Source organism: Tripterygium wilfordii, chromosome 17 (genome assembly GCF_013401445.1).
Source record: "Tripterygium wilfordii isolate XIE 37 chromosome 17, ASM1340144v1, whole genome shotgun sequence".
Classification (NCBI taxonomy): Eukaryota; Viridiplantae; Streptophyta; class Magnoliopsida; order Celastrales; family Celastraceae; genus Tripterygium; species Tripterygium wilfordii.
The window spans coordinates 12307075-12321212 of record NC_052248.1 but is presented as its reverse complement, the minus strand read 5'-3'; the positions used below and the strand labels follow the sequence as shown (position 1 = coordinate 12321212).

The window sequence follows — 14138 nt, the reverse complement described above, 5'->3', positions numbered from 1 at the left end:
AACATGTCAAAGCCTTTGGGCCTGTGAGGGACAGCTTGAGGTGGTGGACTTTGGCTCGGGGCGAAGTCTTTAGGTCTGTGGAGTCTCGTGAGGCCTATGAGGTTGTTCATACTTGGCCTGATTTTAGTGCAATTTTAATATGAATAAGCTAATTCAAACAATATTCATGTGATTTTCCATTCTGAGATTCCACATCATTTCTTGTATTGGTAATGATACGAATATTATTTATGCAACACTAGAGGTTCTGGAAATTCACTCATGCTACAACAGAAACGCAATAGTTTTTGAAAATTAATGGTAATGATAGGGATTTCAGTAGCTGGTATTCTGATTTATTACAGCTAGTGAGTTGTCCGCATATGATTTCATATGCATCATGGGAAGCCAACGAATTCACTTGAATTATGTGCTTCCAACTCATAAGCTAAGATAATTGAGATATCAACTGTTGGGATATTAATATTCTCGGAAAATTAGAGATGTACACAATTTATCCCCTTTTGAGTTCGGTATTATCATTAACATCAAAACAAGTGAAAACAACTCCCACACACAAAGCTTTCTTAGTGGGTGGGGTCGGGAACGAGTAGGATGTAAGCATATTTTAACCCCACATAATATGTAACTGCACTCCTACAATGATACCACTGCGTCATTAACATCAAATTGAATCCTGGAGATGCTTTTTATTCATCAAATCTCCATAATGCTTGAGAGAGACCAGGTTTGTAGGACAAGTAAATATCCTTCCAGCATATGAATTTGGATGGCTTACCATGGTTGTGTATGAATTTGAAGGGCTTACCATGGTTGTCAGGCCATCAGTTTCAGGATCATAATAGAATATTTCACCGTAATAAACACCGCCAAAGAGTATCACACCATCCTGCCAAGCACCGATAACATTTAGCGCTGGCGAATTATTGATACTGTATTGCTTTACCCACTCTTGGTTCTCATAATCTTTCAAGATCCAGATATCAAGCCACACTCCATCATCATCATGTATGGCTTCTGATACAGCTACGGATTCCTTCAGATTAAACAACGTAAACCACTTTTCCCCGCGGAGTTTAGGAAGAGTAGTCAATTTGTATTCCTCTTTTTTCAGATCGAAAGAAAGTAATTCCGCCCCATCAAATATTATACCCACGTGGATAAATGCTAGTGATTATTGTCCGTACGTATATAAATCGAAAATGGCTTATGTCCATAATTTTAACTTACATAATTGTCCATAATCTAGGTGGCATGCCACCTAAGTATGCCACCTAGATTCAATTAAAAAAAATTAAAAAAGGAAAATCAGCTTCTCCCCCGCCTCTCTTCAAGATTTGCTTTTTGTCCTTCTCAATTCTCATCTCCATTTTTATCCACCGCAACTCAGATGACAATTTTTTTTTATCTTTCCTAGTTGTGTGAGTCGCAATAGATTTGGACCCCAATGACCTCTTCAGAGACGAAGACGATCCCGACAATGATTTTTATCAAGTATGTATCACTTCTTCTTTTTCCTCATGCTTTATTGTAATGTTGCTTCGAGTTTGCTAACTTTGCGAAATCATGTTTGTAGGAGAGAGTAACTAATAATTGGTGGTGTACCTGGTCGACGCTTCCCCCAAAGTGTTCGCCACTTCTTGTCCCGGCGCGACTTCCCTTTCAGAAACAAACATAATACCCATTAAATTTCATTTATGTCTGTATACGGCTGGGTTTTTCTTTTAAGGCTATAAAGAGTAAAGACTTAAAGATTTTCAATATTTGTTGTTGTTTAATGATTTAAATGCTATTGAAGTTGCTGATTTGGGCTACTAATCAAACAAATGCCCAATTTTTTTAATGATTGGCATCTTTTATGTATAGATTTGTAGGTTATGACAGAGTTTTAGATTGAATATTTTAATTACACTGTAGATTGAACAATGTAATTTCATTTTGTTCCATATCAAATTAATTTAATTGATTGATTTGCAATGAGCACATGGATAAAACTACGTATGTTGATGACCAGAACCTTGTAGAATATGGCATCAAACTCAACCATACCATTGCTTCCGAGATCATACAAGCATCAATGACTTATCACATTGACAATATAACTAATTACATTGACAGTGTAACCACTTACATTGTCTATGTAACTAATTACATTGTCAGTGTAATACGTACCTGCCAAGTTTACTAAGTCACCACTGCCAAATTTAATCACAATGGTCTTATTACATTAACAGCCTAACATTTACATTTAAATTGTAATAAGCTTTTGTCAAATTAAATAAGTCAGCACCGTCATGTTTACTCATTAGTGACTTATTACATTGACAGTGTAACTAATTACATTCAAAGTGTAAGGCCTGCTTTTCAGTTGATGCTTTTCAGTTGATTTATCGCTTGATTTCTTCTTTTTTGCTCGAACCTTTGCCATCCTGAATTGAACAACTCAATCACAATCAAAAACACAATATAATTAAGTTGAGTGCCGTTCATTACACTACAAAAAAATTGGCTCCGTGCCCTTACATTGCAATGAAATAGGATCAGTGCAAACTATCGTATAATTAGATGTATCAATCACATTATTTGTGTCTAAAAAAATAGAAATTTGCACAATAATGTCTCAGTCTCAGTCTCAGTCACTGGCAAACATTGACCATTTTCGACAGTGTAAAATTGAAAGTGTTAAAGGGCAGTTTTTTTCTTTCAATAATGCTACATTTTTAATTATTTCATTATAAAAAAAAAAAAAAACTAGAGTGCTCTCCACCATGTATGAAGACTGGGACACACAAAATTCGTATATTGTCAGTAGCTTTTTTTCTCTACCCAACCAGATCCATATTACATTCTGCAAAAATCAAGAGAAAATGGGAAAAAATAGGCGCTCCAATGGAGAAATACACTCACAATGTCTGCTGCCACAGTAAATGAGTTCTTCGAAAGAGAGATTTCTCTGAGATTACCGTGGTTGTCTTCAAAATGGTTGTCGTTTATTCTCACTGAAACCAGATATTACCGTGATCGAAGCTGTGAGGATGTACGCCAGTTGACTACCGATTTTGGGAGCTTAGGGTTCACGATTTCGGAAATCCTCTCTCGTCTCTGGGAGTCCCATCTTTTTTTACAAATATTAGGTTTTGCTTTTTTTTTTTTGAATTTGCCATCTGGACTTGCTTAGGTGGAATGCCACCTAATTATGGATGTTTTATGGAAGCATAGTTTATGGACGTGTAGTACTATCGTATATAAATATGCGCGCACGCATATATGGGCATATGGCATTGGCATAGCAAGGACGTTTATTTTTTTTTTTTTAATTTTATTATTTTTGACCGGAAAGGCCCTAGCCTAGTGGTCTCTTTGTGATCATTGGGTTACTTTTAAACTCGAGATGGCCAGTTTGTGTACAGTGGGCACCAATTTAGTCATGAGTTGAATCCCAGTACAAGAATAAGATTGGGCTGAGGCCCATAATGGGCTCTTAACCCCTCTTAGGAAGTAGGCCCGTGCCATCGGTTCACAGAATCTAAGAAACCCCAATGAATTACGTCCCATCGACTCTAATGCCAGACCTAAGGGATCTTTCACCTCTAAATTGGCCATCTCGAGTTTACACCCTTACATTAGACCCTTATGTGAGAATTCCTTTATATATATATATGTATATCTATGTAATGTATGTATATGCGTATATGGACATATGTCGATGACCTCTTTTTATTATTATTTTTGACCAGGAAGGCCACAACCCAATGGTCTCTTTGTGACCCTTGGGTTAGTTTTAAACCTGAGATGGTTAGTTTATGTGCACAATGGGCCACCAATTTAATCCTGAGTTGAATTCCATTGCGCGAGTAAGATTGGGCTGAGACCCATAATGGGCTCTTACCCCTCCCAAGAAGTAGGCCCGTGCCATCGGCCTACAAAACTTAAGAAACCCCAATGAATTATGTCCCACCGGCTCTAACGCCAGACCTGAGGAATCTTTCATGCTATAACCACTAGGATAAGCCAATTCGATGCAAGGACCTCGAGTTTGTGGGGGGAAAAATAGATTTGAGGGCTCTACAATTCTTCAATAATTGTACTTATAATGGTTCATGGTATTTCAATGGTCCAACATTTCATGACAGCTTATTAGCGTCACACCTTCCAAATGAGACAAAATATTCGCTCTCAATAATCTACTGTAGCTAAAGTAAAGGCCATTCCTGTTAATTCTGATTATAAATGAACACACAGAAAGATTATGAAGCTCCATAAAAAAAAGCATTTACCATATCTCTATATAAATCTGATTACACCAGTTAAATATACAGCCAATAAAACTGGTTATACAACATTCATGTAAAGATTGTTTTCATGGCTCCATTGAAGAATCCAGACTAATATAGAGGAATTAATCTTTGTGATCTTGGTATTAGCAGCATCTTATGGCTTCTAAGCAATGTCATGTGATGATGTTTCCATGGCTGGCATTTGGCCATATGATACCTTCTCTTGAGTTCTCCAAAAGATTAGCAGCAAAGGGTGTTCGGATATCCTTCGTTTCCACCCCGAGAAACATTCAGAGGCTGCCTTCTGTTCCTTCAGATTTAGCCAACCAGATTAAGTTGGTGGAGATTCACTTGCCTCCAGTTGATGGCTTGCCGCAAAACTGCGAGGCCACTGTTGACCTGCAACAAAGTGAAATCCAGTATTTGAAGAAAGCATGTGATCATTTACAGCAAACTTTTGAGAAACTTCTGCAAGAGGACTTACCAGACTATGTTCTGTTCGACTTCGTCCAGTGCTGGATCCCTGAAACTGCTGCTAAATTTGGTGTTCCTTCTGCCTACCTTAGTGCGTTTTCAGCTTCTTCTTTAGCATTCATTGGGCCACCAAATGAGCTCAAGTCGTCAAGCCAGAGAGCCAAGCCGGAAGACTTCACAGTAGCACCTGAATGGTTTCCTTTTCCTTCTCTTATTTCCCACAGGCCTGATCAAGCAGCAATGATTTTTAGAAATTTGAACTTCCCTGATGAATCTGGATTGTCGAGTGGTCAACGGTTTGCAACGACTTTGGAGGGTTGTGACTTTGTTGCCGTACGAAGCTGCAGAGAGTTTGAAGGAGACTACTTGAATCTCCTTGAAGAGCTCTACCAAAAACCAGTTTTATCAATTGGTATACTGCCGCCAATCCTTGCAGCGAATAAATTCAGCCATCCTAACTTCTCTAGTATTTTTAAATGGCTGGACAAACAAGAAAAAAAATCTGTTGTTTTTGTGGGGTTTGGAACTGAATACAAGATGCCTATCAAAGAAGTCCAAGAATTGGCTCTTGGCATTGAGCTCTCTCAACTTCCCTACATATGGATTTTGAGGAAGACTGAAGGAGTAGATAGCTCAGATATGTTGCCTAATGGATTTTTGGCTCGGACTTCTAACCATGGCATGGTCTGTTTTGGCTGGGCACCGCAATGCGAGATACTTGCTCATCCTGCCATTGGAGGGTGCCTTTTTCATTCTGGGTGGGGTTCTGTCATCGAAACACTCAGTTTCGGACACCCTCAGATACTCATGCCAATGGTTGCTGATCAAGGTCTAGTCGCTAAGCTCTTAGTTGAGAAGGGAATAGGCTATGAGGTGAAAAGAAATGAAAACGGCTCTTTCTGCCTTGATGCAGTGGCAATGTCTTTGAGAAGAGTTATGTTAGAGCAAGAGGGAAGGAGGCTAAGGTCTGAGGCAGCTAAAATGCCAACAATTTTTGCTAACCAGGATCTACAGGATGACTACACAAGCAAGTTTGTTGAACTTTTGAGCAACTACAAGATAAAAAAGCACTCAATATCAGCAAAAAGTTCATAATGGTGTAGCATTCTTTTAGCACTCCCTGGTATGGCTTGTAGAGGTCTAATTTTAGGTTCACGGTTGTGGATTTAATATTGTTCTTTACTTGACGGAAGAAACATCAGACTATCAGAGTACGACTTGCTATAGCATGTATACTAGATGTGCCACACTAACCTTGGCAAAATAAGGCACTTTTGATCAGCATGGACTATCTGTGTAGCAGTGGCTTGAAAAGCAAAGCATCAGCCCCCTGATAAAGCATTAACCTCAATGTCCGATGCTTTTCGGTTCGACATGTTGAATGCACGCTACAAGCCACATATAAAGAACGGTGCAACTTTAACCATGAGTAGAAGAAACTGTTTCTAAGTTTAAAGCAGAAACTAGGTTTTATACAGAAAGCGATAAGTGGAATATTGAATAGGAAAATGATGTTTGACTAACTGCAAGCAGGGAATGCAATACCCTTTCTTGCGTCCATGTAAATAACAATGAAGGTTCAGAGGTGGCATTAAGCATTACCATCATGCTGGCACAGACAATGTAGCTGAGAAATGAATAGATATTATATCTAAACAAACATTTTTGTCGGAAGAGAGTCGAGACACAGATTAGAGTGCTCAATGTCTTCCTAGCGGTAGAGATTTCTCTTGCTTTGATTGTTTCTCATATTCTTTAACCTTTTCCAGTAATAATTTCCAGAAAATGTTTGAATACTGTCACTAGCTTCAATTTTTATGAGTGCATGAGATTACTTCATGAAAGGGCAGGGGCATACCTGGACAGTAGGCAGCTTTGACGTGAACTAAACTTTCTGCCAGCTACAAAAGACAAAGGCTTATTGCCATCTTTTCCAGTAAAAGAAGACAAGATGGTAGTCAAAAAGCTGCTGACTATTTCTGAGTAAATCCAAAGGTCAATTGGTTTGCATATACAACTACTCAGCAGCAGGTCCAGAAAGCAGGACCCCATCTCGTATTTGCTAAATCAGCTCCAGCAACAAGATTTGTCCCCACATTTATTATGTCCCATCAGAATGGAGGCATCAATATTTCTAGAACCATCCAGGGGATCCAAAACAACCACAAATGGGCTGCCATCACTTGCCTAAACTGGAGCATCATCCTCTTCGGAAGCCATGCCAGCAACTTTTCCAGAATTCCGAAGGGATGAGAGGATGATTCCATACTGCACACCAAGAAAATTTTAGTCAGAAATATTTCTTCCATTCCATCATAGAAGTTAAACAAATGCTACAACGAACTATTAGAGCAAAAGAAAAGAGGAAACATATGAAGCAACATACAAGGTCAGCAAGGCAAGATAAGAAGAGCACCATATGATATCAATTCACAAACTCATTTAAACAAGATATCAAAGAACACTCTATTCAAGTATATATCTACCATCATTCGCTAGGGTCAAAGTAACCAAGCTGACCCAATTAAAAAAATGAGGGAATGACTAATGCATTGATGGTTTATTCTATTTGCTGGCCTCACATGAAACAAAACAGGTATTCATCTAACTCAGCAGTTGAACACTTGAACTTATGAGAAAGCAAAGAAAAAACCATGTTTACAGTTCCATGCCCTCTCCCCCCACAAGAAAACAAATAAAAAATATACTGGGTTTTCAATTTCTATAATTACAATAAGCACATTCTCAAATCAGGAAACAATAATTTCCTGCAATAATCATTGTTCTTTTACAGGCAACTGAATAGCAAAGTCAATGCTTAAGAGTAGCACTAGTTTTTATTCTTTTATGCGTTTTTCCCCCAAATTCTTCCTCATTTGAAAAATAAATAAGACATTGATTTTCAAGCTTCTGTTCATTTAAATGGAAGCTATGAGATATTTCTTCTAATTTCTATAAAGCACTCGCTTTCTTGGTGTCAAAATAGAATATGTGCTCTAAAAGTAGAGAAAACATTTATTAGTCTATCTTAACAAGCATAAAATCCAAATAATGAAACTTAACAGCGATTAACTGACGATTGTATTGAAATTCAATTAGGAGCAAACATACTGAGACGATATCGAGTGGCTTCGGAGCATCCCTGCCATTTCCCCCACCGCCACTGAGAGTGGTCTGTTTGTCAAGACTGGAAATGAAAGGAGAAGTAACAAGAGAAGCAATTCTCTCGCAAGCATGTAGTATATACTCCAACAGCACTACCCGATCATCCCCCGCGCCTATTCATCCTTTACCCATATACTCTATAAGTGTAACACCCCCATTAACACCATCAACAGTTGAGGAACTGCTACCCATTTGTGATTTTAAGCTAAACCCACCAAGGGAAGCCATGCTCGGCTTCAACAAGAATTGGGTTTCTTGGCTACAAAACTTGGGACTGTGGCCGGAAAAAATGGAAGAGATTGAGAGGATAAAATGGAATTGCTTGTATCGGTATGGTGGGTGTTGATAGCTAGGTATGTCTGACAGAATCTGTGAAGCAAAAAAGACGCTTACAAGATAGCAGTGGTTGGAAGTGGAACCATTGTAGGCTTGTAGTTGATTTTGAGTACAAAATCACAAATGTTGCAAATTTGCAAAAGCGTTGTGAGGCTCGAACTGTAGCTCTGTTTTTATGGCCTGGGCCCTGTAAAGTGAGAAACGAAGATGAGACATAAAAGGACTGAAATGTGGACTTCTATTCCTGGGCCCAGAACCTAATAGACAACATCTGGTGAAGACAGCCCAGGCCCATGTTACCTAACCGAGCCCATTAAAGTCAAAACCAAAATGGCAATGACAGCAATGGAAAGGAATTTAATTCTAGATGGAAGTAATTTGCACTAAAAAGAGTTTTATCAACTTTGATCTAATGCTTTAATTTAACGCGAAAATGATAAAGATTACAATAATTGGTATTTCAACGATTGAATTGAATGTATATCTAAGTGAATTCGTGAGCCCTACGTGTTCTCGTGTGTTTGGAGGCATAAGCACATCTTATCCTCTACTTACACCTTTTTGACTTTTAACCAAAATAATAGAGTTACTTTTATTGAAGCCTAGGAAAGTAGCACACATCACTAATTTTGTCTATATGTGTGTTTATTATTCTCTACTCCATTTCAGATTTTGTTGAGTAGTAAATTTGGGTAGCTGATGATGGTGTCTCAGACAGTCGATCTTGTGAAAAGTGAGCTCCTTTTAGAGCCTGAGTCTGTGGTTTTGCCTGAAGATGCTGTGACAGGACTTGTGCTTGTGGATATTATCAATGGTTTCTGCACTGTTGGGGCAGGAAATCTGGTAATTCCTGGACCCTTTTGTTCAGGTGTTTGTAGTTGATTCAAAAAATTATCTGATTATGGTTTTGGATTAATTTCAGGCTCCGAGGGAACCCAACGGACAGATAATAGAAATGATCAATGAATCAACAAGGCTAGCAAGACTCTTCTGTGAGAAAAGATGGCCTGTGCTGGCTTTTCTTGATTCTCATCAACCTAACAAGCCTGAGGATCCATACCCTCCTCACTGTATTGCAGGCACCAATGAATCAAAGTTGGTTCCTGGTATGTATTCACTTTGATATATTCTATATATGTTCTATTGCTTCATTTGATATGGTATTGGAGCACTCTGTCCAGTTGAACGTAACCTCTACTATGCATGTTCGGCTGTCGGTCTGTCCAATCCACACGTGCGGGGAGTGTTATGACCTAAAATATCACATCGGTAATGTAAGTCCCCACCGACCGAGTGTTTTATATGGGTAAGCACACCTCCTTACATGTCAACTAGGCCTTTTCTCTGGCCTCAAGTACCATTAAGTGAGACGGACTAGAGACAAACAAAGACTTGTAGGCCTAGTAAAGAAAAGCGGACAATATGGTTCGCATGTATATATTGGGATTTTTGATACCCTCAGCAAGTAAAACTTGGTACTTCCAACAAAAATGCAGAACTAGAATGGATAGAGAAAGAACCAAATGTAACAATCAGGCACAAAGATTGCTTTGATGGGTACCTGGGTTCAATTGAAGATGATGGATCAAACATTTTCGTGGACTGGGTGAAGAACAATCAGATCAAAACTGTAAGTGTTTCCATTCTAATTTTGATACAACTCACATCAGCATTTGGTTTCCTCATTCTGGTTACAATTTGCATTGGTTTAGATACTTGTTGTGGGGATATGCACAGACATCTGTGTTCTGGACTTTGTTTGCTCCACATTATCAGCACGAAATCGTGGATTTCTCGGTCCTCTGAACGACGTGGTGATGTATTCACGAGGCTGTGCTACCTTTGATGTTCCTCTTCATGTTGCTAGAAACAACAAAGGCACTCTACCCCATCCACAGGTAATCAGAGTTTGCTGCAATGTCAAAACACTAGAGATTCTGAGTAATTCGACATCCGAAATCGATGACCATTTTTTCTTACCATGGCAGGAAATGATGCACCACATAGGCCTTTATATGGCCAAAGGAAGGGGAGCCAAAATAGCCAGCCAAGTCTCATTTGGGGCAATAAAGAACCCTTAAGCCCTTGATCACCTGCATACTGATACTAGCTATAGCAGAAATGTAATGTGTGTGAAAATTCTCTGCTAAGCCTACAGCTTTATAGCTTATGTACTATTTGTGTGTGTGTGATGCCTACATAAGATTTTGAACAAATGAACAAGTAAAAGAAGTGATGGTGCAGATGTTACTAGTGTGCTTCATATGCTGAAAATATGCACCATATGTATCAACCCTGTAACAGTTTTGTAAAATAAATCGAACATGTTTATATCGAATGCGGAGATGTGCATGCTCTGTGTAGATTTCATGTAAATTTCTGATTCTTCCTCCAATCACTTGAAAAAAAAAAGTTTGTTCAACATCATTTGAAATCATTCACATTTCACACAATCTTAGTCCAAGGACAGATGACTGACACATTATATACACAACAACAACAAATGAATCTATTTGATTCAAGACCTTATTTAAGACACATCTTTTCGTCTCCACTTCATTTACCTCTTTCGGATTTCAAACTAAATTAGTACCACAACTCAATAAGACTTCTTTTGTAACGAGGGATCAGAAATGACTTGAGGCTGGAAGTCTGGTTTCAAATAATTTGCGAGCATCTCTGCATATAACTCATAACGTGCGGTCATTCTGAATCCCCACTTGTCTTTAAATTGCCTGCAGAGGTTAAGGTCCATGTCCGTGATCAGCAGCCCATCCTTATAACGGGAGAGAGAGGGTGTGCAAGAAGCATCAGGTGCTGAAAAATGACTGGATCCATAGAAATGTCCAAAATCTGCATGTTGTGGCTTCCCATCACCCGAAGTGAATGGATTGGGGAATACCTCAGTCCCAACACGATTGATCGACCCAACAAAATAACTATTTGCGATTGCAGCATTACGTGCCTGTAAAACCAACAATAATATTTGAATTTTCAACTGTCGCTAATTGTTTATAATACTACGAATAAAAGAATGGAGCATTCTAAGTGTGGCTATTTCCATGTGATGTAATAGAAGTAAATATCATAAACAATTTAGACTCAACGAAAAAAGTAAATTGGCAACAAAAACCTCAATAGGCCACATTGGTTCACTGAGTTCACCAACGGTTGCAGAAGGGTTGAAAACGATCTCAGCACCATTCAGACCAAAAGCCAACCAGTTCAAGGGATGGTGCCTCCCATAACATATATTGATAGCAATCTTTCCATAAGCCGTCTCAAACACAGGATGCCCCGTATTTCCTTCCATGTAATATGTGCTCTCATTAAAGTCACCAACCCTTGGTATATGATTCTGCCAAATGCCATGGTCATCAAGTTTTTAAGAAAGGACTTCCATTAAAAGCAACATTAAAATTAGTTGCAGATGGTGCATGTTACCTTCCTATGCTTGCCAATTACATTTCCATGGTTTCCAATTACAACAGCAGTATTCCAGAGAGTCTCTCCATGATTCACATCTCTCTCAAGAATTGGACTTACAATGACCATGTTGTACTTCTTTGCAAATTCCTGAAGAAATTTTGTTGATTCCCCATCAATGGGCTCTGAGAATTCACACCACCTTTTCTCCCGAGTACAAAAGGCAAATGGCATCATCCATGCTTCCTGATTTGACAATACATGAAGCTTACAATTTTTATGAAAAACTAATAATGGAATCAGTTCTAAGCCTCATGGAATGACTTACTTGCAAGCATAATAAGTTGACTCCAGAAGCACCTGCAGCATCAATAATTGGCTTCAATTTCTCAAAGATGGCCTTCTTCTGGTCCAAAAGGGGGGCAGTCGTTGGAATTGCTATAGAGTTCTGAATAAGACCCACCCTGACAACTCTAGGTTCTCTCAATGACTCTTTGTCCGCACAAAAAGAAAACCCCTGAAGTAGTATTAAGGGGAATAATTCAGCACAATTCTATTCAAAAGACAAGAACAAAATATTTGAGGATTCTATCCCTGAAAACAAAGAAATAACATATAACTGTCCCATTCTAAACGAACTACATGCCTAGACTTCAGTCCAAATACCCTTGGCAAACCATGATCCTACTGAAGAAGGAGCTCTACATACAACAATAAAATCTGCTCCAGTGAATTGTGAAACAAAATGTCACAACCATAAACTATATTTTCTCCAGTTATATGGCTTGCGTAGATGTGTTTGACACAAGAACATACACATAAATGGTTCTACTATGAAGTGCGAAAAGGGAAAGGTCCAATGGGAATTCCCATGAACACACAACTTGTGCTCAGCACAACAGCCAAAACTGACATTCAGGCAAAGGGTTTGGCCCAACATCCTCTTTCTCACTCAGAGCATCATCTTCCATGGCAAAATTAAGGACACATACGCTCAAAATCCAGTAACTCCTTCAAAGCATTGAGATACTTCTATTGTATTCGACACAAGCCTAAAATCCATGTGAGAAAATTGTTTCCACGTTTACTCAAGAACTTGTTCCAAAATAATGTCAGTGTTCAATTCCCATTCCCTTCCCCCGAAGAACGAGCTTAGAAAGAAAAAACAGTTCTTCCAAAAATGTCCATAAACTATTTGGTATCCTACCATTCTAATCATAGAGGTGATGGTTCGCTTTGACATAATTAGTCAACCCTTCAAATACATCATGAACACACATGGAGGGAATAGAAAGTATGGTGAACCTATTTCTTCAAATCACTTTGAAATTAGAATGCTCTGGCAATATAGGGTTAAAAATCTACCTGGAGATCAAAATCATTCTGTGAAGAGAGAGATTTAACAGACTCCGAAAGAGCAATCTGCCCAAGTGGTCTTCCACGATTTAGCCCTAAAAGCACACGGCTGACTTCCTGCAAAACACTGCCGGTATCAACAGGAAATTTTTGAAATTCCAAACGCGATAAACAAAGGGTTGTGACAATTAGAAATGAATGAGAAAACGTGCAATCCGTGAAGACTCTAAGGTAATTCTCAAAGAATATGCGAACTGGAAGTGTGTGCTCTACATAAACACTTCACATAGAAAAAGGCATTTCTAACTGCTCTTATGACACCAAATAAGAACACAAAGAGCACAGGCTGATACCATCAAATATACATAGAACTTTCCCGAATGATTTTCCCCCGTCCTAGTAATATTTATCACACTACCTATCTACTTATATATAGATGTAGATTCCAATCCAATCACTCCATAGCATCAACTGAATAAAGCAACAATAAATGTCTAACAATCTTCTCAAGACAGAAACATAACAAAAATGGAAAAAAAAATCGCAACCCAAAAAACGGAAACCTAAAAAAACCGTATGTGCAGCTACAAAGCTACCACTAACAAGGAAAAAAAAAAATTCAGAAATGGAACTGCAGGGCATGATCGATCCTAGAAACAAATTCAAGTACTACGAAAGCACAAACAAACCTCAGTAACATACATGATACATCATCAATACTCTACCGAACGAAAATGGATTCAAGAAGAAAGAGGAATACCTGAAAGTGATGGGGTTGAAGATTCGCTCTTAGTAGTTGGTGAAGAGAATCATACCCACAAATTGATCCATCTTTGAAGCAATTATCCTCTTCAACATCTCCGTTGTCTATTACCAGGTCTCCAATCTTCTCCATGTTCTTCTCTGTCTCACAGAAATATACGGAACGGAAGAAACAGAGGTAGTTGATCTCTGGGAGTGTGGTCACTGACGGCTGATTGGAAATAATTGATCCTCTTTGAATATTTGACAAAACGACGACGAACGTAGAAATAATTTGAAACAACCGTTTCTACGGAACAACTTGTGCAATCGGAATATTGGCCTTCGGATGAAGATACATAT

At 38.6% G+C, this 14138-nt stretch overlaps 3 protein-coding genes across 3 annotated transcripts; 2 read left to right on the top strand and 1 right to left on the bottom strand.

The window, feature by feature from the left end:
* The first annotated feature begins 4248 nt into the window (after positions 1-4248).
* LOC119983163 (putative UDP-rhamnose:rhamnosyltransferase 1) lies at positions 4249-6139 on the top strand. The gene has a single exon (XM_038826858.1). It carries the CDS (start codon positions 4434-4436, stop codon positions 5844-5846), a length of 1413 nt encoding a protein of 470 aa, XP_038682786.1. The 5' UTR covers positions 4249-4433; the 3' UTR covers positions 5847-6139.
* A 2754-nt stretch (positions 6140-8893) lies between these two features.
* On the top strand, positions 8894-10590 carry LOC119982129 (nicotinamidase 1-like). The gene is made up of 5 exons (XM_038825336.1): positions 8894-9095; positions 9175-9358; positions 9749-9882; positions 9965-10150; positions 10241-10590. Exons 1-5 carry the CDS (start codon positions 8952-8954, stop codon positions 10331-10333), a joined length of 741 nt encoding a protein of 246 aa, XP_038681264.1. The 5' UTR covers positions 8894-8951; the 3' UTR covers positions 10334-10590.
* A 75-nt stretch (positions 10591-10665) lies between these two features.
* Positions 10666-14016, bottom strand: LOC119982128 (beta-ureidopropionase). The gene is made up of 6 exons (XM_038825335.1): positions 13795-14016; positions 13044-13151; positions 12007-12195; positions 11697-11924; positions 11386-11610; positions 10666-11217 (listed from the first exon to the last, which is right to left on the bottom strand). Exons 1-6 carry the CDS (start codon positions 13927-13929, stop codon positions 10852-10854), a joined length of 1251 nt encoding a protein of 416 aa, XP_038681263.1. The 5' UTR covers positions 13930-14016; the 3' UTR covers positions 10666-10851.
* Between the last annotated feature and the right edge of the window lie 122 nt (positions 14017-14138).